We start from the raw sequence: 26586 nt of genomic DNA on the forward strand, positions 1-26586 counted from the left end.
CACGGACTGAATGGAGTTCGCTATACTTGGAAATCCGTTCATGATTCAGTTCATTAATAAATAAATAGTTGGGTGTCATGGCGGAGTCTGCAGCGTGTCCTGCCTTCCAGCTCGGGAGACCCAGATACGACCAGGTAAGTGCTCTCTGTTCTCCGTCAGGCGCCCGCTGAAGATGTTTGTGTTTCAGGCTTTTGGTTGAAAAACAGCCCCATCCTCCTCCACCACCTCCTCCTCCGCCCTGCCGCCGCCGCCGCTGCGCTCCGGATGCTGGCACCTTGGAGCCAAAGTTGCCTTTGATTTGCGATCCGATTCTTTGTTGTCTGTTAGGGCATCGCCACAACTTTCAGCCGATAATGAACTTCTGTCTGCGGTTAGATGAGTTCGGACTTCACTGCAGTTTTCCTGGTGGAGGTCTGTGTGTGTTTTATCGCTGATGGTCAGATTTCACACCCGCTGCTCGCTGCAAACATCAGATCAGATCTGCAGCTGAGACTCTGATGAGAGCTTGCGTGATTTTTATGTCAGTTTTACATCATGCGTGTGTGTTGCTCTCGGTTTATCCTGTAGAATCGCAACATTTGCACCAAATTCGCGGCAGATTCTGTGCAAACACACAGTCTGGATCACACCTCCGGCGCTGACTGTGGGCTTGCTTCTGATTAATGGGCCGTCCTTCCTTATCTGGAGACCATTACTCAATTTTACGCCCACAAATGAATTTGCATTGGTCAGCCCTGAAAGATAATGTGTCCTTCACGATAGCTCGGATGGCACTTTCACTTCACCGTCGACACGCTGGCTACATTTAAATGTATGTTTACATACAGCAGCCATACAGAAATGATTCACCTGAGTGTGAAGTCCAGATTCTGTCACCAAACTTTGTGGGTTTTTTTTTTCAAGCAACATAAAAAATTGACAATACATTTATTCAAAAGACATCAACTTTCATCTAAAGTGTTTCTCAGATTGTGCTGCATGAAGACATTTAAATTTCCTAATGTCCATTCAGTAACATGCAGGACAAGCACAAAGGGATGCACAAAGACCACAGTGAGACACAAAGTAGTTACAATGACAGTATGCAAAACAACAAGGGATGCACAACATGACAAAAAATAGTGATGAATACACAGTTGCTGCACAATAAATAGAAAACTGAGACAAAACAAGTACAGAGACACAAAGAACCAGTGCTGACACCAAACAAATGATCAAAGTTTACATAATCATTCACTAAACTGATCTCAATGACTGCAAACGTCCCAAAATAAGACACAAAATAGCGAGAGATGAAAAGATCCTAAACAAACTCTAAAAAAGACGAAGAGGCACAGATTAATGTCTCAATCTGGATGCATGGATGAGCTGTGCCCGGGGTCCTGTTGTGTCATAATTCATTTGTGAACGCAAGATGGTGTATTACTCACAGTCTAAATAATAGTGCACTTTGTCTTATGTGAATTATTTTTTTATTGATTACCATCACAAAGTGTGAAAGCAGACATACTTCATCCTCGGCTGTCTGCCTCCGTCATTAGTACTGTAGCAGGAAGCCTTTTCACTCATTTGCAGCCTCCTGCGGCTGGTGTTGGGCTGTTAAAGGTGCTCCAACACCTCCTGCTCCTTGCATCAGGGCTGGTAAAATTAGGCCAGTCCTGGAATCAGCATAAATCCGGCTCGGTTTGTGTGTTTTCTGCTGTGCTCCGTCTCTGCTGTTGCCTTGTTGTGTACTCTCCTGGGAGCTGAAACTCATGCATAATTAAAAGCAGCTCCTCACATGGATCCTTCTCTCTCTCTCTCTCTTACAAAATGGCACTGCAGCACATATGGCCTGTCAGAGGAGGAGACATGTGAGGAAGGAGCAGAGGTGCAGAAAGACAGTTTCATCTGCAGCCTTAGTGAGGACTGAAGGTGAAGACTAGTGAAGACTGATTCCGATTAGGACCTGGTGCTGTGAAGACATAAATAAAAACACAGACCTGATGGTTCTGCCGTCTTTCTGCTGCGTTTCCCTTCATCGCTGATAAATGTCTCTGAGGGAATCTGATGGAAGCTGCCATGTTTTTGCCTATCTGCTTTGCCAAAGAGACTCTTGGCATAAAGTGCTGTTGGGCCTTTTCAGACTCTTGGCACACATACCAGGCAATTGGCATGCGGATGGAGACAGTGAAGGGAGCGTAAAACAGGGCACTTGACCAGCAGTGTGTGTGGTAGATGAGAACTTACTCAGACTGCTGAGTCCTTTCCCAAATCCTGAAAGACACACTTAATATTTCTGCTGTGCTGTGAGATGTAAATACTTTGCCCAATTTTTTACACTTTTAATTGGCAATAGAAGAAGAAACAACATCTCCATTAGTGAATAGAACAAGCCAGTCATTGTTCTGCATGGAAATCTGAAGTTAGCTTAGCATAGCTCATAGATAGAGAATGGTTTGTTAACATATTGTTGATGTTTTTGTGTGTGTTTTGATTAGATGATGAGAAGTTCAGGTTGTTTTAGACAAAAATAAGCATCTATTAATAGTCTATTTAGTCTATTAATGACAACGAGTACTAACAACATGTGATATCATCAGGTTCAGATGTTGGTGATGAGTTTCTTTATTAGGCAGTGTGTGCATTTATGAACACAGTATGTGTTAGCTGCTGCCCTCCCGATCCATTTTCTGTTCTTTTAAATGAACCGATTGTATGAACACAAACATGACCTCAAACTCCATGTCATGTTGTCGCTTCTCTCTCTAGGGCTCGTTCCTTGGGCGACTGAGGCACTTTGTCGACATCATTGATCCCAGCACCCTGTTCGTGTCAGAGGTAACACTTCACACACAAACACACACATAAACACACATTAACCTGCAGTTATGCTTCATGTCTATAGACATGTTGTGTGTGTGTATATTGGTGCAAAGTCTAGACAAAACCTGTGTAGTTATCAAACATCAGTACTTTGAAATCAACCAAAGCTCACCTGGATCACAGTGTAAAGTCACAAACATGTTTCACTTCATTATGTTCAGGCTCCTGTCATACATGTTTACATAATTCTTAGTAGCCCATCAGTGCTGACATTCTCACACTGGCACACTGAAAAGTGGAGCCACCGTATCCACGGAAACGACACAGGCTGCAGTAACACCAAGAGAAAGACGGAGCCTCAGAGAAAAGTTTCTGAGGGTGCAAACACAAAAGAAATTCTGATGAAGGATCACAGTGTTAAAGAGAGAGTCACAGAGGACCAGGCCTGTTTTCTGGTTTAAATTTACAACAGTGCAGAGGAAATTACACAGGTCCAAGCAGACAATCCATTATTAGAATAAAAAGCCCAAAATCTAAGCTATCCCGTGTGTACCCCAACACTGACCCACTTTGTGACAGGTGTCGCCGTTACCGTGGTACACTCTTACATATGTTCTGGACATGTCCCTCTTTACATACCTTACTGGAATTTCAGACATGCTACAGATAGACCTAGACCCATGCCCTGTTGCCGCCTTATTTGTGGTCCTACCTAACACTATTAAACTTTCTAACTCTAAGTCAGACTTTGCTGCATTTCTTTTTCTTATTGCCCGGCGTTTAATCTTAAAACACTGGAAATCTCAGCACCCACCTTCTTATACTCTCTGGATTAGGGATGTTCTAATGTTCTCGAAGCTTGAAAGGATAAGACACCTCAAGCGGGGTGCAGTGTCCAAATTTGATGCACTTTGGCAGCCCTTTCTTTTGCATGTTGACTCACTAATCTTACAACCACCATTAAACTAACCTAAAATATTACACATTCCTCCTCACACTGATTGTGTATGGGATTTGAGAGGGACACCCCCCCCCCTTTTTTTTTTCTTTTTTTTTAAGTACTATTCATTTATTTATTTATTTTTTTGTGTTGTTTTATTTTGTAAAAAATAAATAAAAATTAGTTAACACAGCTTGGGCCGGGTGGGATGGGATGGGATGGGTAAGGTGTGAGAATGTAAGAATCACTTACTAATCACAGAAATCCTATGTTTGACTGTGTGATAATTGTGAAAGGGTTCTGTTTTGTACTTCTCAAAAATTTCAATAAAAAAACCATGGGAAAAAAAAAGAATAAAAAGCCAATTATTCTTCGATTATAAACCTGACAAACAGAAATAAGTCAAGCTAGCTCATTACATCACTCAAAAACAAACCTGTGATGTGTGTAACCAATGACAACACATTCCCCCTGTTTTTGTAGACGCGGTTAAAAGAATGCATCAAACTCCTTGATGACTACAAACATGGCGCACTTCCACCAGGAGTGTCTGACAAGCAGGTGAGCCTTTGCCGCTGAAGATAATGATGATGATGATGATGATTAGGCACAAACACGGACAATAGAAAGATCAAGTGAATGTATAAACTAATAGTTCTCTTGGTGTTATTCACCGCTCACCTGTTCAGCTGTGGGAGGCTCAGAAGATCAAACAGGTAAGTGATCCATCAGTCATAAATTTGCTTCCATACATTCAAGTGTTTGGGCTCCTGGCAGCATGTGGAAGCTTTCATGCTGTCTGCACGCAGGCCATCATTCATCCCGACACAGGAGAGAAGATCTTCATGCCATTTCGAATGTCAGGTACGACCTCAGAATGAAGATCTTTGCTGAACTTGTTGGAGTTGCTCCATTTTGTCATCACTTTTTTGTTTTCACTGTGCAGGTTATGTACCATTCGGAACACCAATTGTAAGTCCCATTAAGAGAACCATGAACAATGACTCATGCCTTTCACAGAACTTTACTCGGCTGTGCAGATTTTCATAACAACACGTTCATGTCTGGGAACAGATGAAATGAGACTGAACTTATTTTATTCCAAAATAAGCTCTTGTTCCCTGGTTTCATCTAGGTCATTGGCCTCCTTCTCCCAAATCAGACTGTGCTGTCTACCATTATATGGCAGGTACTGTAAATGTCATGCATTTTGTTAACCATTGCATTTACTGTCCATTTTGAGCACTTGGCAGCTGTGTACATGTAAAAGCTTTGGCACCTGCTATGAAGACTCACACTGTAAAAATGAAGGAAAACAAAGAGGCCTTCCACAGAACACAGAGCTGCTCTCACCTGGGAAAGGTGACAGGTTGGCTGTGATGACGGCATCTTGATATACAGATAGAGTTTTGCTCTCTTTTCATTTATAATATCTAATATCCAGCTAGAAAGTAGTCTTCTTCTTCTTCATCTTCCTCCTGTCCTTCCTTCTCTTCTTCTTCTTCTTCTTCTTCTTCTCTATCCTCTTCTTCTTCTTCATTACTGCCACCATCACGAATGGACAAAACTAAAATAATGATGATATACATGATAAAAGTAACTCCAAGCACCGGTGCCGTGTCGCGCCTCCTCTCTATCTCCGCTCCTTTCTTTCCTTTGCTTGTCCTTATAACACTTATTGGTCGTTCTTTTCTTTTTCTCTTCCCTTCAGTGGCTGAATCAGAGTCACAACGCCTGTGTGAACTATGCAAACCGCAACGCCACAAAGGTAGGAACCTGTGTTGACCCCATAAAACCATATTTTACTTTTAACCTTGTGTAAGTAAATCAAACTTCACCTTAGAAATTGTACAAACAAACTTTATAAAGCTATGTAACAATATGTACTTGCCTCTTCAGCCCACACCAATGTCCAAGTTTCTCCAGGGTTATGTAGGAGCTGTGTCCAGTGCGGTCTCCATCGCTGTGAGTGTGTCAACCCTTACGGATACTTCACTAGTACAGCTCTAATGCTGGTGTGTTATCTACAGTAACTTCAAACTTTTATTTAAAGGTCGGACTGAACATGCTGATTCAAAAGGCCAACAAGCTGAACCCTGCCACCAGAATGATAATACAGAGACTTGTCCCCTTCCCAGCAGTAGGTGGGTGGTCCCTGTGTGGCCCTCTGCTGGTGGTTTGAACTCTTTGAGATCATAGTTCTGGTTTGAGGTTTCCTTCTTCTGGTTTGTGCTGACAGTTCCTGTCTGTCAGCCTCTCTCTGGGTGTTTAAGGTGAATTTCTCCTCCTCCCTCCTCAGCAAGTGCAAACATCTGTAACGTGGGCCTGATGAGACACAACGAGCTGTCTGAAGGTATTGACGTGCTGGACGACCAGGGTAACGTGGTGGGATCCTCCATAATCGCTGCTAGACACGTGAGTGGAGTTTTCTTGTTGTTGTTGTTTTGCACTGAATGTGTTTACACCGCCTTGCTGTAAATTTGTAATATGATGGTGGCAGATAATAGGAAAATGTGTCATTTCCTGCTCCTGTCACTCAGCATGCTCCGATTTCATGAAAATTAAATCCAACTCGTTGCAATATTTGAAATGAAGCGTGTGCACAATGTTCTCATGGTTATCCCCAGGCCATCACGGAGACCGCCTTCACACGTGTGGTCCTGCCGATGCCAATCTTTGTCCTGCCCCCCATCATCATGTCCTACCTCGAGAGGTTTGTGCACAGATACATCACTGTTTTTTTAATAAGTAGATAACAGCTGAGTGATTGTGGTTCGTAAGAGGAAAACATTGCCAATTTCAAGATCACACACTGTGGTACTAAACTCAAAAATATTTAATCATGACAAGAAAATAAGAAACATCACTTCGAAGCACTAATATCAAAAAAGGTAAGGCAAACAGTAAAATGCAAATTATCCCTTATCGTCCATCAATATCAATCTATTGATAATTACATGCTGAAATAAATAGGCTGTATAGCATAACAGCAAAAAATCCACTTCCAAATTTTTTTTATTTAAACACATGCCTAAAAACACAGTGCTAGGTTAAAGCTAGCTGCAGAAATGTAGCTACTTGCCCCCCCCCCCAAATTAAAGTACTTTATGATCTTTATCACCTGTGATATTATCCTGTATAATTGTGGCAATAGTAATTCGCAAATAACCTTTCAGGTGGTAGGTGAGGTAATTATCAGGCGGGGTTAGCCTGCTGGGTTAGTAGCCTTATTGTCATAAATGTTAGAGTAATCTGCCTGAAACAGATTCTATTTGTTTCACAGTATCTTCAACTTTAGTTACTCTGTGTCTTTTGTCCCATGGAGTCTGGTTTAAAAATACTCTCCTGTGTTTGTGTGTGTGTGTGTGCTGAGCCAACATATGTTGTGCCCCAAAGTGCTTACTACATATTTGTGCAATAGTAGGTCATTGCATCCAGAGAGAAGGAATAGAAGCCAAAGAACAAAAGCTTGTAACACAGAAGGATATCTGTCGTCTGACTCACTAAACTCACACACACAGATCAACCTCCCACCCACCAACTGTGTGAAACCGCTCCCCCCCAATTTTGCACATGATGTTTTTTTCTCCGGATCCAAAAATAACTTGGCGGTAGTCATCAGGGATCGATCCATACAGCAGCTTCTTTCCTGTTATCTCTGTCTTCCCTCTTGTAGGCTGCGATTCCTGCAGAGCAACCGCAGATTGTTGCTGCCTATCCACAGTGTGGTGTGCCTGGTTACCTTCAGCCTCTCCCTGCCCGTGGCCATCAGCCTGTTCCCCCAGATGTCTCAGGTACAGTGTATACTGTCAGCGAGCGGCTGCCGATTCAAGGCCAGATGGCTTTGTGTGCAGCTGTGAATAAATTCAGATTACATATACACCACTTAACACACACAGAGCCTCGGCCTACAGCTCACACAGATGTCTCCTCCCACGTCTAATTAAAAAGGACTTTTAGGGCTAAAGACCGAGATGTAGAGCTAAAATTTTATCTTCAGTTTGTGTTTGTTTTTTCTTTTCGGCAGATTGAGGTATCTCGCCTTGAGCCGGAGATCGCCATGGCAACAGATTGCAAGGTGGTGACCTACAACAAAGGTTTATGATGGATGGTGTGGTGTGAGAGAGAGGAGAGAGGGTGAGGAGCGAGGATAGAAATGAGGCTGTCAAAAAGAAGCCGCGGTGGGGGTTCCTCCGGTCGACAGGGTCGGGAACTTTCTGCTGCATTATTGCTGTCACAGTAGGACCCGTTTAGCCCCATGAGCAGCTCATGGAGGAAACGCCGTACCTTTCATTGTGTTTTTGAGAAATCTGTATATAGAAATGATTTCTGTTAAATAGGGTTTTCAGTATTATTAGGTTATTACGCTACAGTGTTCTCACAAACACACTACACAGGTGACTGGTTTATAAATCCAGATTTAACAGGCAATAAATCCTATTTTTGTCAACGGTGGTGATATTAACAAGCTAATAACACAACAGTTATATATGTTTTAATGTGGCATGTTGCCAGTATTTTATACTCTTGGCTGATTATATTTACTCTCCTGTTCTGGTCTCTTCTTAGCTGCCAAATACACCACTAGTGTCACCAGGTCCCTGCTAATAAGTGATCTGTTTTATTATTGTTTTTTTTAAAGATTTTCAGCTAATTAAATCAAGCGTTATATGGTTTCTCTTTAGTCGACTCAGTATAAAGAACACTCTGGGTTAGCAGGTCGGGTTTGTTCTGGTGAACAGGAGCCTGTCTACAGGTTAGCCTGTAATCTCCAGTCCTCATGTGAGCCATATTGGTGCTTTATGTCTGAAACAGTGATGGAGACCTTATGGACAACAGACAAAATGACAATGAAACAGTATATGTGAAGCCCTCTGCTGGCTGTATACTGTACCTGACCACACTGACATTTTAACCAACACTGACTCATCCTACCTTGTATGAAAGACATTTAACTCCATTACAGACTGTTGTTAAACTCCTGCAGTATTCTTAATAAATTACTCCTTTTGTACAATATTTTAAACTATAACAGGTATATTGTATGACTGTTTAAACCTTTATATAATGCTACTATGAATTTATTAAAAGTTTGCTAGACAAACAATGTGAAACCTCTATATTATTTTACAATATATAATAAATACTCTTTCACTCTATATGTGTACATGTTTTTATTTTTTAGTCTCATCACTGTTTATTATTTTAATTTTAAATTTATACTCATAAAATGTTTTATATATTATTCTAATAATATGTATATTCAAATAAGGCTGTAATATGTTTTATTTTGTTCTTTGAGGTCAGAATCATTTTAACTGTAATTTCACCGGGTAACCACCAGAGGGCGCCGCAGCCTTTCTCGCAGATAAGACGTCAGGGTCGGGGTTGAAAGGTGAAAGGTGGTAACAAACATGGCTGCTCCCGTGGATGACATGTTTTCCTTCTGCGTGGATCCCGGCAAAGTTTCCAGCAGCGTAGAAGTGAGATTTATTGACAACATCAAGGTGAGACTGGTGGTAGTTTGTCGGACTGAATGGAACAAACCAGAAAGTGTTTTTAAAGCAGCGGCGTGTGTGGTTACACGCGTGGAGGCTGTCAGTGTGGCTCACACACACATACAGAGATCTTTCTAATGAAATAACTCCTCTGAGCGTCTTTTCATGACATCAAACGCTCTTGTCTGATCGTTTTTCTCTGATTTAAGAGCTGCAGCGTGTTTTTATATTTTGACTCCTGCAGCGCTGAAAGGTTTTATAACAGAATGAACCTTTATTTATTCAGACAGAATCCTGTGTTTGTGGTGAACTAGACGTAACATTGACTACATCATGTTTTTACATTTTTACACACACATAAAACACGTAAAAATCTCATGTTTGTAAATTTATCATAAAACGTGAGCATGGATTCTGACATGTTGGCTCCTCGGGCACAGACAGGCTGCAGCTGTGTGTCCGGATCAGTTTGTCTGTAGCTGATTTGCATCTTGTATTTGTTGTGTTGTTTTTTTTTTGCAGTTGTGTTGCTTTGTGGTCTTTTTAGGGGCGGTTGATGTTGTTTTGTGTAACACTGTATTTTTCTTTGAAGCATGTCTCCTTGTGGTTGTGTCTCCTCTGCTGCTGTGTGCAGGTTTAAATGCTATTTGTTATTCATGTTTCAGGGTAAGGGTCTCTTCGCCAAAAGGAGCATCAAGAAAGGAGACTCCATTTTCATTGAGCGGCCTCTTGTTTCTGCCCAGTTCCTGTGGAACGCTTTGTATAAATATAAAGGTGAGACCTTTATTGGGGCCCGAGCACGAAGCGTGCGAGAGCCCTATTGAAATGCAAGAAATTATTATTATTATTATTGTGATTCTCCCGCGTTTGGACGCGATTTTGACCCCCTGAACGTGCTCAAAAACTCACCAAACTTTACCCAAAATTGTCCCCCAACTAAAATCTTTACTTGACACTGTCGCCATTGGCGGGCGTGGCCGCATGGCTCTGCAGCGCCCCCTAAAGTGTGAAAATATTCACCGCAACTCCTACAGACTTGATACTTGGTACACAGATGTGTATCGCCTCGTGACAAAAAAAAAAGCCTCTTGGACAAAAAATCCACGACGTACAGGAAGTCCGCCATTTTGAAAAAACCACGCCATGTTCCAATTTGCACTCCCCGCACTTTTGCGACCTCCCCCTAGGGGACTTGCTCCATTGGCCTGAAAATTGGTGCGCTTGCCCTTAAAGGGGTCAGGGACCAAAAGTTATCAAAAATGCAGCACTTCGTCACACGGTCTGGCTGTGGCGCCACCACGAAGTTGACCCTTCGCCAACACACAGGAAATGGATCTATTTGTGGCTGTATCTCCTACATGCTTCATCCTATGTGGATGAAAAAAATCAGGCATGCTGAGCCTGTCATTCTGAACAGATTGATATGACCATATGCACATGTGGCCGTGGCCACATGGCTCGCCAGCGCCCCCTACATTGACTTGTGGGTTGCAGTTATACCTACACACAAAAATTGGTACACATATGTATCCCCTGTAGCCGAGAAAAAAAGTCTCTTGGAGGTATCCTCTAAAAGGCGCAGGAAGTCCGCCATTTTGCATTTTTTTTTTATCCCCGCATTTCTGCGAACTCCTCCTAGGCGATTTGTCCAATACAGCTGAAAATTGGTCTGGTTACTCTTAAAGCATTAGGGACCAAAAATTCTCAAAAACCCAGCACTTCTTCATACGGTCTGGCTGTGGCGCCACCACGAAATTGACCCTTCGCCAACACACAGGAAATAGATGTACTTTTGCCTGTATCTCCCACATACTTCATCCTGTGTTGATCCAGAAAATCAGGCACGCTGAGCCTGTCATTCTGCACAGATTGATATGACCATATGGCTCGGCAGCGCCCCCTAGGATTAGATATGGGTCCCACTTTGACCTACACACACGTAAATCGGTACACGTGGCTGTATCTCCCACATACTTCTTCCTACGTGGATGAAAGTTTACAGTCATGCTGAACATCTGACTCTGCACACATTGATATGCTGATATGCCACAGTCACTGCGCCACCTACTGGCCGGAGGACCTTTCTTTTGTATATATACATATTTTGTTGCACTCCTCTGTCCTGCTGACCACAGCTCGTGTCGGTACCGGGAGAGAGAGGACGTGGGACAATAGATGGGCTGCGGCTGCGAGTCCCGTGGACCGCAAGGAGTGCAAGGGCCCGTCATCGCTGCTTGCAGCTTTAATTATACTTTATATAGGTCAGGTCTGTAAGCTCTGCAGTGATGTTCTACCTCTGCTGTACTGTTTTACCTTTAACAGCCTGCGAGTACTGCTTACGTGCTCTGGAGACTGCCGAGGAGAATGCGAGGAGACTCAGCGGGAACCCCGGACTCAGCCTTCTTCACCCCGAGCTCTGCCGGGTTCGACCAGAGCTGCACCAAGCCTGCCCTCAGTGTCAGGTCGGTCTCATCAGTAAGAAACCCTCAAAAACACGACAGGAGATGTTTTGATTTGAAGCTTGCTGTGGTCACTAAGGAGCTTCAATAAGTGGTGGCCTTACAGATTTTTAGAGGTCAGAACTATTGATTAATAAGCCAAACTACTGGTCCATTTTACTCTTATTAAAAAGAGGAAGAGTGAGACCTTTTGCAGTCTCTCACTTACTGTGTAAATTACTACTTATCTATACAGCACATGCACACATTTCCTAACTCTTCTCCTATAGATCAATCTGGAGAAATGATTTATCCATCTATCCATTTTTATTCAGGTGGTAGGGCAGCAGTCTAATCAGGGAAACCTAGACTTTCCTCTCTCTAGCCACCTCCTGCTGGCTATTCCCAGGCCAGCTGAGATCTATAATCCCTCCATCATGCTCTGCACATCCCACCCAGGAGGCGTCCGGGGTTGCATCCTAGCCAGATGTCCAAACCACCTCATTTGGCTTTACTACCCCATCTCATGGGCATATATGAGGGTAGAAACATAGATCCAACGACTAAATTGAGCGCCTTGCCTTTTGGCTCAGCTCTGTCTGCAGCGGTCCTGAGTAGGTCATTACTGCAAACGCCACACTGATTCCCCCTGTCAGTCTCCCACTTCCCTCACTCGTGAAGACTCAGTGAGAAATCTCTGCTGCTTCACACTAAACTGAGGACCGTTCCAGTTAGAGCTGGAGGCCTCAGCTCAATGAGGCCAGCAGGACCACATCGTCTGTAAAAAGCACAGATATGATCCTGTGGCCCCCACGTGTAAATGATCTATATTCTTTAATAACTTTGTAAATTGTTTCAGTAAATCTCTTTGAAGAATTAATTAAAGGGAAGTCATAAATGTGGATTAAAAGTAATTTTAAAACGTTATAATGAATAATCCTGCACAAATGTGTGTGTAGAAGATGCATTAGTGCACTGCTTTATTTTATGATGTGTCATGTGTGTGTCTGTGTGTGTGTGTGTGCTTCCCCTGCAGGTGATGTACTGCAGCAGCGAGTGTAGGCAGGCTGCAGCGGATCAGTACCATCGCGCTCTGTGTCTGGGTCCCTCTCAGGAAGATCTGGACCACCCCATCAACAAACTCAAAGACGCCTGGAGGTGAGAGAGACTCTTAAAGCTGTTTTAACCCTCTGCATGCTGATGTTCTTCTCTTCACTGAAGATGATTTGTCTTCTTCCTTCTCAGGAGCATGCATTATCCTCCAGAGACCTCCAGCATCATGCTCATGGCCAGGATGGTAGCCATGGTCAAACAGGTGGGTCTGATTGCTTTTAGCTTCTAGATAAGAAGCTGCGGTATGCTGCTATACATGCAATACTGCACACAGAAGAAAAGAACATGCAGCATGTAATTAGATTTTTTTTAGTCTGCATTGTTTTTTTTGGTTTTTTTAAATCAAACTTTGTCATTAAAACTACAACAGCTTGAAATTAACTCCGATACAGATGCATTGAATAAGAAAGCTGCATGTTAAAATCATTTTTAAAAGGGCACAGGTCGAAGCAGAAACAGTTCGAATCGAATAATTTAGAAACATTTAACAAAGAAAAAGTACTTTGGGCTTCATTGTTTTTATTTATTGTTCAAAATCACATTTCCTTTAATTCTGTTGAAGGATGTCAGTTATTCATGTGCTAGTATCATCAGTCTTTTTTTTAAATCTGCTTCAGTTTCAACTGATAATTCAGGCTGGAGATACACTTAAGGTGCTTAAACACCTTGGTTCCTCGCAGATTTTGTGGCAAAAATGGCTGCTGAGCAATCAGCACCTTTTTAGAAGTTGCCATGGAAACCTGTAAAAAAATAATTGGGAACAAGTCAGAATGTTGCATCAACATATTGTAGAGAATCTTGTGTGCTGGTGTTTTTTTTCCCTCACTAGTCAACACACGTCTGAGCTTGTGAAGAAATTCTGATTATCATTGATTTGCTGCACAAGGGAAAAATACATTTTTTCCCTAAAGGCAACACGGAGTATTAACTCAGGATGTTGGTTGCTGTTTATATGAATGCTCCTATACAACATGTATATCTCTGGCCTATCTTCCAGTGAAATGTGAATTTTGTGTAACTTCTGTGTGATAACAAAATGTCATTCGTGTTGTCCAGGCCAAAGATAAAGCACACTGGCAGAAGCTGTTTTCTCACTTCTGCAGCCGGACAGCCAATGAGGAAGAGGAGATCGCCCATAAGCTCCTGGGAGAACAGTTCAGAGTGAGTTACCTTCATGTTATTTCTGCTGCAGATATCACGTTGTCGTGGTTCAAAGCTAATGTCCTGCTCCAATCACAGCTCAGTGAGCAAAGCAGGCCAGTGTCCCTCTCAACTGACACGGTTTCACTTCCCACAGGGGACGTGGGTGATGTGATGTATGCTTTCTGTTATGTAAGTTGTAATATTGATGTATTTGAGTTTAAGTTTATTTTTATTGGGACAATGTACAATGACATTAAGCTCAAAAGAACAGAGATGCTTGTACCAGATTGTAGCTCACAAGCTAATTTCCATCTGTAGTCCCGCTACAACAACCACATCATACATTTTATCAACATCAGACATCTTGCTTATAATCATAAGAGATTAAGAACATCTGTATGTATATACATAAAAACGGCTAAAAACACTTCTATACAATGGCATAACACATCGGAAGGCAGTTTATTAATTTCTTATATGTTTGAAGGTGGCTAAATTGTATTTTAAGGTTTTTGATATCTTTTTTATGTGCTTTCTGAAATTAAGAGAGGAGTCCAATATGAGTCCTAAGTTTTTATATTCGGTGACATTTTGGATATTTTCTCCATTTATTGTTACACTGGGATAATTTTCCATTTTGTTTTTGATTGTGAAGTACATTAGAGCTGTTTTCCCAATATTCAGTGCTAAGCAGGAGGTTTACCTTTTCCATAGCAGATGTTAGCTTTGCAGCAACTTCTGCACCTTTTCGTCCATTTGCATAGATTATTGTATCAGCATACATTTGTATATTAACATTGTCACATACTGATGGTAGATCGTTGATGTATATTGTAAAGAGTACTGGTCCTAAATGTGATCCCTGTGGGAGACCTGTCTGACATGATTTTGGTGTCGATTTGGTTTCATTTATTTTAACCACTGTGTTCACACTGTGTTTTGTTTGTAGGGACAGCTGGCCTTGTTACACAGCTTTTTCACAGCAGCACTTTATGATGACCATCTCAGCCGGGTAAGTGCGTCTCAAATGCTGCCACTCTCCAGTCATTCACCTTATTTAGACCAAACACTGCAGAGCTGTCAGAAATATTGCAAGGCAGCTCAACTTAGCAGCTAACTCTGTGCTAATAGTAACTTATTAAATGGCCCATTATTTACTGGATAAAATCACAATGTAAGTATTTTTCAGCCAGAGCCAAAAGTAGGAGGTCTATGAGAATAAACCCAACTTTATTGTCAATCATGTTATAAAAGTGAGGCAGGATGTGATGTGAGGACTGCAGCATTCTTCATATCACTGTAAACTGAAAATCTTTTCCTTTTTCTGTCATTAGAGAAACATTACAGGACATGTGTCACCTAAGGCTCTGTGATTGATTGATATATATTGTCGTCTTTACATTTAGTATTGTCTTCTAATGCCTTATTTTGTTGTTGAATATTTACATTTATGAAATTGGTTCCACTGACTTATTGATTTTTGTCATGTTTCCTTAAAAAATAAAAATCTGTCTGTATTTCAGTGGTTTGTTCCTGAAGGATTCCGCTCTCTGTTTGCTTTGGTGGGGACCAATGGACAAGGCATCGGCACCAGGTAAACCGCTGCTCCTTCACTTCAACTATCAACAGACCCCACTCAGTTTGGCTCATAGATTAATCTGTCCTTGTGCTCTGTTTTTTTTTTATCCATTTGTCAGCTCTCTGAGTCAGTGGGTTCATGCTTGTGATGCACTTGAACTTCCTGCCCAGCAGAGGGAGCACTTGGACTCTTTTATTGACCAGCTGTACAAGGACATAGAGAAAGGTCACAGTTTTATCTCAGCCTTGCAGTATTTTTTGGAGTAAATAATTGTGTGTCTCAGCTGAGCAGATTTGCAATGGTCCCATTGTTGAGTGAGTGTTCATCATTGTGTGTGCGCTGCAGTTGTGACCAGTGGACATGCTGTGATTATTATGTAACCTGTGAGCAGATTTCAACAAATGTCAGGCATGCACATAAATTCTGTCTTTTTCTCTGCAGAAACGGGAGACTTTCTTAACTGTGAAGGCTCCGGACTGTTTCTGCTTCAGAGCTCATGTAAGTGAACGTGTCATCAGGAGCGCTGTCACTTCACTTCAGAGATGCTTTTACTCTGGTTAAAAGGCTGTCTGATGACCTTTTCTGCCACATGGCTTCTTTGACCTCTACAGGTAACCACAGCTGCATACCTAACGCAGAGGCATCATTCCCCGACAACAATTTCCTGCTTCACCTCGGTGCCCTCAGTGACATCAACCCAGGAGAGGTCAGCTGACACGTCTGGCTTTGGTGTGATAAATTCTGGCCCAGGATAGATGGGACAGAACAGCCCGCTCTAGCTTTGTGTCGTCCCCTGTCAGACAGCATTAGGAGGCTGAGACTTTCAGGATTGGAGCGGGTTTGTCAAGCTGTCACAAAGATTGAGAAGCCTTGCATCTGCATGGCACAGTAATGTCACAGCAGCCGTGCCACTTTCACTGCACAGCTCTCCACTGAATGCTGCCATAGACAGAAAGTTTACTTGTCTGTAGCATAGGGATGGACAGAGCAGCTTCCTGATAGAAAACAGGAACACTGGGTGTATGTTTGTGGGACTAAACTGTAGTGTTTTCTTTAATTATCAGGAGATCTGCATCAGTTATTTGGACTGCTGTCAGCGGGACCGAAGCCGCCACAGCAGACACAAAATTCTGAGGTAAACATCTGTAATTCTTTAGATAATTCTCCTGAACAGGGGGGGGGGGGTCATGCTGTTACGAATTTCATCTGGATCAATAGAAAGTCTTCCAGGCAATAATAGGCAGTCTTGAAGCTGAGTTGCTGTGGGGTCTGATGGCTACTCCTGTGCTCACTCTCTCCATTGATCAGCATGATGTCCATCCATTGTTAAATTACACTCCTACATATAGAAGGAGGGGATTGTTTCACAACTCCCACACACACAAAGTTTTTAGTTCATCCTGTGTAATTTCACAGCTATAAGGAGGTGCAGCTTCAGGTGTTGGTGGTGTGAACTCAGAGGTTTCTGTATGTTATTAGCTGACTAAAGGAATTAAGGCTGTTACATACTCCACAAGAATATAGGAAGTTGTTCTGGCTATGAGCGCCCAGAGAAGAAAATGACAACACTTTGTTGTTGGAGCGCTGCTTTGGGAGGTCTTGCAGCTTGAGAGAGAGAGAGAGAGAGAGAGAGAGAGAGAGAGAGAGAGAGAGAGAGAGAGAGAGAGAGAGAGAGAGAGAGAGAGAGAGAGAGAGAGAGCTCCTCAGGACAAGACTCAGCTGTTCACCTCAAACAGAAAGGACAACAATGCTCACATTTTCGACAGACACGAAAGGTGGTTCGAAAGAGGAGTCAAGGAAGCCATCTATGTTAAGCTGGAATGATGAAGCTGCTTGGATGAGCAGCGAAATGTCTTCAACAAAACTCTGCAAGTCCACACGCCTTACTTCAATCTTCTCTACGTATAATGACCTGGATGACTGAGAACCTTCATCAACAAACTGTTGTGATTGGTCAGAATTTTGGAGTGGGCATGGTGAATGCAGAAAAGTGGGAACACTTTTCCTCTAGTGCACAATCCACACAAGTTAAACAATACTGTCTGCTAGACCTATCGTTTCATCTATTATTACGCTACAAGCACGTACACGCCCACCTTCCTGAATATGGCCCTCAGGTAAACAGATATTTGAGCAAACAAGCAAAACCGTAAAATTGCGAATAGTAGCAAGTAGAAATCTTAGTACAAATCTTCCTCCGCTTCAAACATGTCTGCCTAAACTGCTGTTTCTGCCAATTTTCAGCAGCGAAGCGTCTTCAGAAACTGTGTGTGTGCGCTGTAGTGGGATGGCTGTATAAGGAGTTCTGCACATCTCGTCAAGTCTTTGTTTTTGTTTCTGTCACCTCGAGAAGACGAAAAAAGTATCTATTCTCGTGGAGTATGTCACAAGCTTTAATTACAGCCTGCTGTAGTGTGCAGCAGCCAGTGAAATAGCACCACATTTAACTTAACAGCAAAGTGCATTGATTTACCTCAGCTCTTGCTAAACGTGTGACTGACGGGAGTATTTTCTTCCCAGGGAGAACTATCTGTTCGTCTGCTCGTGTCCAAAGTGCATCTCCCAAATGGATGAGCTGGATGTGACATCTGAGGAGGAAGAGGAAGATGGGGAGGCAGAAGGTGAAACAGAGGGGGATGAGATGGAAGATGAGATGACAGATGTCTGATGAAAGACTCACCCATATTGTTCTCAGCTGTTCCCATTCCTTTCACCATGCTAAGCAGCCATGAAGCCCACAAGAATCCAGGCCGTGATCTGCATTTCGCCAGAACTGTGCAGAGCAACATCCTGTTAGCAGTTCCACTTAGTCTTTGTTTTAGAGAGCTAATGAGAGCTAATGAGGTGCATGCATGTGTGTCTGCATTAAGGCAGTGATATGTTTTGGCTATACTTCAGCACCCCGGGAGGTTGAAATAAAACAAAGACCAAGCTGCGTTCATTTTTCTTTCTGGCGCCAGGGCCACACAGCAACAGCTTACAGTGAATGTGTTGGGGAACAGTTGCCTAATTATACATCTAGTAGACATAGAACACTATTCAAAGTTGTGTTGTGTCTAGTAGCCACCAGCGTTGTTGGCCAGTCAACACATCCTGGGTTACTCAATGGATGAAATAACATGACATCAGAATTGTATGAATTTTGCCACATTATAAATTGACTTCAGTTAAACGATCAATGAGAGAATACATGTAATCTGTCAAACAGACTGCTCATAAACATTAAACATTACAATAACAGTCTTGGTATTGAATTCAGAAATATTTACAAAAGAAAAAGAGCCTTGGACAAAAATATTTGGGAACCACCAGCCTTATCCGCTCCAAGTTCTGCCACACAGCTCACTCATGACCAGCACAAACACTAAAGAAAAAAGCTTGTCTGAGCAAATCTGGTGAACAATTTGATTATAATGTCATCACAATGACTGAGAAGTCAATCTGGTATATTTATGTACACACACAAAATACATGTTAATGGGCAACCAAGATCTAGTAGTGTTAGAGTTTAGACTGAGGAGACTGCTCTTATTCAGCTCACCATGACCTTTCCTGCGGTGCCTCATTTGAGGGTCTACACCTCCAAACAACCGAGTTGCCAACCCAGAGTTAGAGTTACAGTTATGTTTAAGATGGACTTTAAGATAGGCAGCTTGGTCGTTTTTGGGGTGTAGACTCAACTGAGGCATTGACAGGTTCCAGTGAGCCGAATAAGAGCATGCTTATCTAAACCGCATCCCGGCCTTCCAGATATGACCAGATACAGACAGGCAGTTATCCAGGGGCATCAACTTACCACTTCTACAAAATTCTAAAGATAAACCCTCACCTGCAGGTCAAGGTGGCCATGCTGTCAGTGGGAATAAACAATAGAGACCAGGACCCAGAAAAACCTCCATCAAACATCTCAGGATGCACTAAACAAGGGTTCAGCCAGATTGAGCACAAATTAATCTGCTAGAGAGAGGACTTACCAAATCCTTACTCCATCTTCCTTTCACACTGAGGAGCTCCAGAGACACCTTTTTCAATATCTTAGAAAAATAAAACAAACAATTTTTCAAAACAACAAACTGGACAAGAAACCTTTTGCCCTCCTCTCTAATGTAATTTAGCTTTACAGCTGAAAATCATTACTTAATCTTCATGGTTACATTACAGCTTTTAACCTATTTTTGATTACTTTAAGAGAGTAAAGCAGTGAAGCAAAAGGTCGACAGGATCTCAGGCTGCTCTACAAATTTGCTACATAACTATGCACAATGTGTAGAGGAGGCTCTTTATTTATATCCCATTATAATTACAGCCCTGTCATACAGGATGCACCCAGCCGGTGATATATGGTTCACTTTTTATACTATGATCTATGTGGTTAAGTTAAACCTTACTTAATATATTATTGAGACCTTGTGTGGAAAATTGCTTTGTCAGTAACTGTTTGCCCTTAGTTGAGAACTGTATATCAAAGGACGGTTCTACATGAAACTGCTGTTGGCTCTCATGAATCAATATTACAACGACTGTAATAATCAGTAACTCAAAAAAAATTGGAAATATTGAAAATCTATTTTCTTATTAAGCATCTGGGAGAATGTGGCTTTGTATATCACATGTACATTTTAGATATTGTAACAAGAGTCCAGCAGTTGTCATTTATACTGCTCTGGCATAAACCATTGAAATTGGATGTCTGGTTTACACACCTACGGCTCCTGCCACAGAAGACTGCACTGCTAAAATACTTGTCCTTGCATATTAACTTCCTATTTAAATTGTCTTAACACTAACGCACCACTCTGAGACCTTCCTAACTCTAACCCTAACCCTAACCCTAACGCAGAGCTAGGGTTAGCATCTCGGCCGTCGTGAGACATAGAGCCTCAAGTGAGACATTGCTGTAATGGTCAAGGACACGGAAGCAATGTAAGATTTCAGTTTTGAGTAGATCCAGCTTCATTGTCTGTCTTGGGATGTTGCTGCCAGCTAACACTATAAACCCATCATTAACAATGAACATATTACACATGCAGTATACATATATGAGCCTACCATGTATAAATACATTGTCAATCCAACTCCAAATTTGTATCTAATTTAACCTACACCTGTGGGCCATGCACACAAAACTTATGCGATATACACAATAATACAGATCTCAAAAGTTTATCGTCTATCTGCTGCTTGCTGTATTAGTAGAGGAGTAGAAGATTTTGCTAAAAGCAATATCAAGTTCAGTAGTTTGATGTTGTTGAACAGGGATGTTCACTAGTCATTTTTGTCCAAATCAAGTCTTAGGTCTTTGTTTGTCTGAGTCTCTGACTCGAGTCCCCATCTCTGTTGTTGGAGTGAGAGGTACGGGTTCCTACGAGAACCCCAAAGTTTCCTAGTGTCAGTGCTACAGACACTCTCGAGTGAGAGACGGAGGTGTCATTCAATCTATTCAATCAGTGTTAAGTTAAGTGTCCAGGATTTCTTCCAGGATTTAATGGCTAATTTTTTCCAATAAAATTTAAATCTTAGTTTTACTTGAGTCAAATACCTATACTAAAAAGAGAAGTGAAAACACACATGCACACACACATTGCATGTATGAAAGGATGCACACCTGGGATCCAGTGTGGCAGGAGGTTGGACCTCTGGACATAAGCCCCACTTGAAGCTCTTTGCAATCAGCTGTCGTCCTCAGAAGCCGAGCCAGAATTACTGCAGGAGCTCTGTATCTTGGGAGCATGGGCTTTGGTGCAGCGGTCCAATGCAGGGGTCGGGTCGGGGCTGCCACGCATATAGCTCCAACCACACAGTGTAGCTGTTCAAAGCAGAGAGGTCAAACAGTCCGTTCAGACAGAAGTGGGCCAGATAGAAGCTTGTTTGAGGGCTGAAGTGGTGAAACAAGTGAAAAAACAGAAGGGGGAGCTTTATGAAGGGTCATTATTACTATGCAGAGAAAGAGTCTTTTATTCTGACAAATCGAGTGCAAAACACTTGGAATATATTTCAAAGACTACAATGATCTAAGAGTAGCATAGCACTGTCATCCTGCATTATAAAGATGGAGGAGTACTTGACTTAATATAAAGTGATTAAAATGTCATATTTTTCAAACCGTTACTGTTGAAGTTTGAAGCAGAAATTCACATTATTACTCCTAAGACTGGACTGCACAACACTGTATCTGTCAGCCTGAGATGTTCATGTGGTTTGTTGCTCTATGAACTAAATAAAATATAAGTGAAGGCCCATAATGTGCAGATAAACATGCAACACAGACATACACATTTACAGCAGCAGCTAACATTAGATAATCTTTTAGCTTCTTTGATCAATAGTTGAAGACAGAATACAAACCTACCTCTCACAAATGAGATGCTTTCATTTCTCGAGTGATAAGCTCTATCTATCTATCTATCTATCTATCTATCTATCTATCTATCTATCTATCTATCTATCTATCTATCTATCTATCTATCTATCTATCTATCTATCTATCTATCCCTTTTCCAGCGACCTGCCTGATTTATCCTCTAAGGTTAAAGGTTGGCTGTTTTGTTTGTGACTGCTAGTGTGAAAGCTGTCTAACTGTTTCACACTGCATGCTTTTGAAGAAAGCAAACTATGAAACAAAAGCTGATGTTTGGACCCAAGCAAATTGACTCTGCTTAAAACAGGCCCCATATGGAAACAATCTGCAGTCTACATTAGTGCTGTCCAGATTGGTTACCACAACGGATACCATGGCTGCCTCACAGGGCCGAACTGAACTGATGAATGACTGCCTCAGCAAACCTGAGGTAAGGTTATTGCACTCTAGCTCACCCTGCATTAAAATAAACACAATTTAAGAACACAAACATGGATGCTGAGTGACCTATTTGAGATTTCTGTGGTTCAGTTCTGCTGGAATTATTTCCTTGATCAAAATCAAAATGGTACAGATTGTCAGCAGTACCTCTGCCGTGTCTCATCTGGGTTGATTTTGAAACATTGCGGGCAGTGCAACAACCAGGCATTCATCTTCAGGGAGAAACGCTTAAGGCCTCAATGTCATCATATAAATCTTGCTGTGCGGCCTGAGCCTGTGGAATGGAACACAAAGAATTGAGTTATGAATCATCCAAACGGAGGCTTTAGCATCACAAAAGTTACAGAACAGCAAGATATACAGTAGAACTAGCTGTGCTGTGCCTGTCTAACAGAAGAACCTAGGAAATAAACTGCTACCTGAATTTTCCAAGCTTCTCCCTTATGAATAAAAACATGATTATTGCCTTCATTTTTTTGACAGACTTGAGTTTGTAATGCAGAAAAATGTGCAAAGACTAATGGATAGCTGACCCACCCACCATTATTGCTGGCACTGAAACCTTGTTTGTTGAAGCAGTCTGTGTGTCTTGTTTAAAAAGTTTTCCAAGTACAACTTCTAACAGCTCATGTGCTACAACGTGGGCCTGTCAGTCCACTACTCTGTGGAAATTTGCTCCAGACATTCATGGTCCCCAGAGGATGTGGCCTACAGTTTCTGAAGAATCCATTTACCTCTCAGAGTTCCAGCAGCAGGTTCACGTTTTTCTACTCAACCTGTCAAATATGTTGATGTCAGCATGATGGAACAGCAGATATTCATGCTCCAGACCAGCGAGACCTTGGAAACACAAAGCTGATTAGTTTCAGCATTTTGTATCTGAATGCTTTTTTCACTACACACCATGTCCCTTCCTTTCCTGTGAGATGTGTACATTTTATTTTTTAAAAACCTCATGTTTGAAGCTTTCGCAATTAAAATAAGATCATTGTGCCATATATGAAAGAGGTCAACTGTGATCAACCATGAATGCCTACAAGAATTCTTCCTTTAAGGTCAAGCCAGACATTCCCGCCGAGACCAAACATGGTCTGACTCATGTAGTGCAAATGAGGCATTTGAAACACTCTGGCTATTCAGCTTTATCTCTTGCTATCTCATGTTCACATCTCATGCAGGACATTCAACACATCCTTGCTGGATGAGGCTAATGCTTTCTTTCGGCTGTGGCATTTCAGAGTCCAGGGACGCGGAAGGAGCAACAGTATCCAATTATGTGCAGCTTATTCTCACTAGTCAGAATCATAAGCATGCTAGCAAGATAGCTTGTCTAGATAAGACACTTTTCAATATCAAGGGCTTCTCTCGGATCCTGTGGGCAGCTGGTTGATGGACTGCTCATCTTATAAAAGGTCACATTTGTGAACCAATTACAACAGGGATCTTTTTTATAGAAAACAAGACTTGGATGAAATGAGACAAGTCTGTTATTTAGACACATTTTTTTTTCATTTAATTTTCTAAAAGCTGACTGCATGCACAATAAAGTGGACCATTACAATATGAAAATATTCTTTGTATTTGAAAGCAACTTTGAAAGTGAAAAAAAATAAATAAATCAATAACAATTTGCATAAAAGCACCACTGAGATCTGTCCACCTGATTAAAGTGCCTTTTAAAATTTTCTGTCTTTGGCCTGCAACAATTCTAAATTCTAAGATTATGTGGTCAGAACTGGAGCTGCTATTTATTTTTATTATAAATAACCTACCAGGTTTTGGTCTTGATTGATCAATAATTGTAGATCAATACACAAAAAAACAGATTAAAGATTGAACTAAATACATATAAATATAATTACTACTGGAGTGCACAGTTAGCTGTCATAAATTGGAAAATAGAAGAACCAAATGAATTTTTAAGATAACAGAAGCAACACAGTTTACATTACACAAGATACATTAAGTCACAAGATCACACAATGATCTATCTTGTCCTGCCTCAAGCTACGCATACACTTCTGTCCAAAAACAGTGGCTGGAAACAATCAGAAGATTGCGAAGAACTGTCTCGTAGTGCAACTTTGATGACAGCGAGAGGCGATCCGACTGGTTAAGGATCACAGCTCTGTGATGGATGTGAAAGACACGCTTTATCCAAGCACCTGTTTTCAACTGAATCCCAATACAGTGTTTTGAGTGATCTAATTAAACAGTTTCCAAGAAAAACTGCCTGGCTGGTTTTATGTAACGAACCATCTGGTGTGTCAGGTGAGCCTCCATTCCCCAGACAAGTAAATGGCAGAGAAACTCGACTTGTTTCATGTGTTTAACTTGTTTTAACACAAATCACCATCAACCAAACCAAACAGTAACTGAAAAACTGTTAAGTGAAAATGGTTCCACATGGGACACACTCCTAAGTCTCCTCTGGAAAAATCTGGACTTCTGGTTTATCGACTACAGCTCTATATGGCAATCAGCCTATTCTGTCATTTCTGTGTACATTAATGTATGAGTTGATTTAGCAAAAGGCAGAAAATAGTAAAAAAATGCTGTATTTATTTTGTACAACCAACAATCTATCCTCTGAGCTTTTGCACATTGATCACTGCATTAGCCCTTAGGTGCCGGGAGAATGTTTCCCCATCAATCTCTGATAAGAATGTCTGCAATAGCCTCTGTGAAGTGACCTTTTCAAGATCCATGATGTCCACATTTGAATTCAAACGAAAAAGAAATCCTTCATCTATAAATTTAAGTGCACCACCCCAAATGAAATGGCCTGCAAGTGAAAGTGAGCCGGCCCTCCCTTTCCTGCTTCATCACCAGACACACCCTGAGGACATGCTTTGACCAGCATGTGGAGGGAAGGGGGTGGTGACATGTCTAATGTTATGCCCAGTTGTTTGAGGTCCTTACAATTTCCATTGATTGCACATAAAAAGAGCACAGAGAAGGCCCCTTCATTATGTTATCAGGCTGAGATAACCCAGTGGTCATATATATGTGTGTGGGAAAACACTTGCAATTTCTAAATGATTAGTAAGATCAGTTCACAGACACCATTTTGCATGCAAAAGCTGATCTTGTGGCTTGTTTTTAATGGTTGTTTGTCATTAAATATTGTAAATAAATAAATAATTATTGGAATTTACTGCACATCATAAGCCTCCTGCTACAATAAGGGTGTCTTTTATTGGACAAAGTATTGTTAGTCATCAATATCACCTCAGGACATCATCTAATTAGTAATCATCGTGGCAGGAGCAAACAATAAGCATATTATCTGGCAACAGCTTCCAATTACATCAAACATTGGTTCATGAACAGATAAAACGTTTAAATGGAAATATTTTCAAAGTCCACAACACGAGCACCAGCAGAATTTCCCAGATGACTCAGTCCTCACATGCCCAGTCCTCCACAAACCAGATTAATGACTGGATCAGGTGTGTCTGTTTATAGTGTGACAAGAAGAACATCTTATTCTCCAGATGGAAGTGCTTCTGAAAGCCTGCGTTGTCTGAAAACGAAACCGTTCCAAAAAGTTTTACGATAATGCGTAGGGGTGCAAAATCAGGACAGAAAGTTGGATCTGAGCACATGCTGGAAATGTGATTAAAGCCTCTGTGGTGGGGGATCCACCCAACAAATCCCATAACCAACATCGTAATTCTGCCGTGCTACCTCAGGAGGCATTTAGCATTTTGATACATAAACCTGTTTAGTGTGACATGGGATGAAGGCCCCTGAAGAGACAGATGTTTCTCTTAAATGTGATGGGAAATTAAGTTTTTTGGTGTGGTAGTAGGGGGGGGGGTGTTTGGAATCCTTGCTTTTTCTAGGTGGAATGGAAAACACCTTTTCTGAATGAGAGCAAATAAAGTGTCTCTACTTCCCTCTCCTCCCTTAAAATGAAGTTAAAAAGATGACTGGAGGTTATTCAGAGTGAAGGGTCATCTAGCCCAACCAAAATGAAACAGTTTGACACATTAAAATAAGGACCAGATTCTGTCTGAACAGTAATATATGCACTCTGAAATTAGATTTAGGTTCATATAAGAAATTTCCACCAAACGTTAATTGCTTTTGGGAATTGTGCAGACATTTCTTTAAACTACCCTGAATGAAAAAAGCCTCGCTCCATTTTTCAGATGATGGGCTGTCTTCTCCTGCTAACTGGAGGAAGTGTATCACAGATTTTAAAACAGTGCAGTGTTTGTTCAATGGTAACGGGACGCTTGAGCATTGTAGAGGAAATAGAACGA

General features: G+C 41.6%; 2 protein-coding genes across 2 annotated transcripts; both read left to right on the forward strand.

The window, feature by feature from the left end:
- On the forward strand, window positions 1–8707 carry sfxn5b (sideroflexin 5b). Its single transcript, XM_028416299.1, has 14 exons — window positions 1–134; window positions 2752–2820; window positions 4229–4306; window positions 4435–4461; window positions 4555–4609; window positions 4692–4717; window positions 4881–4934; window positions 5457–5513; window positions 5645–5710; window positions 5799–5889; window positions 6045–6160; window positions 6373–6458; window positions 7422–7539; window positions 7773–8707. The coding sequence occupies exons 1-14, from the start codon at window positions 78–80 to the stop codon at window positions 7848–7850; spliced, it is 978 nt and encodes a 325-aa protein (XP_028272100.1). The 5' UTR covers window positions 1–77; the 3' UTR covers window positions 7851–8707.
- Window positions 8708–9119: 412 nt separating this feature from the next.
- On the forward strand, window positions 9120–18447 carry smyd5 (SMYD family member 5). The gene is made up of 13 exons (XM_028416241.1): window positions 9120–9252; window positions 9909–10017; window positions 11566–11705; window positions 12718–12839; window positions 12927–12996; window positions 13851–13955; window positions 14887–14949; window positions 15461–15531; window positions 15635–15741; window positions 15958–16014; window positions 16128–16222; window positions 16581–16651; window positions 18037–18447. The coding sequence occupies exons 1-13, from the start codon at window positions 9160–9162 to the stop codon at window positions 18182–18184; spliced, it is 1251 nt and encodes a 416-aa protein (XP_028272042.1). The 5' UTR covers window positions 9120–9159; the 3' UTR covers window positions 18185–18447.
- Window positions 18448–26586: the final 8139 nt, after the last annotated feature.

Source organism: Parambassis ranga, chromosome 10, assembly GCF_900634625.1.
Source record: "Parambassis ranga chromosome 10, fParRan2.1, whole genome shotgun sequence".
NCBI classification, from domain to species: Eukaryota; Metazoa; Chordata; class Actinopteri; family Ambassidae; genus Parambassis; species Parambassis ranga.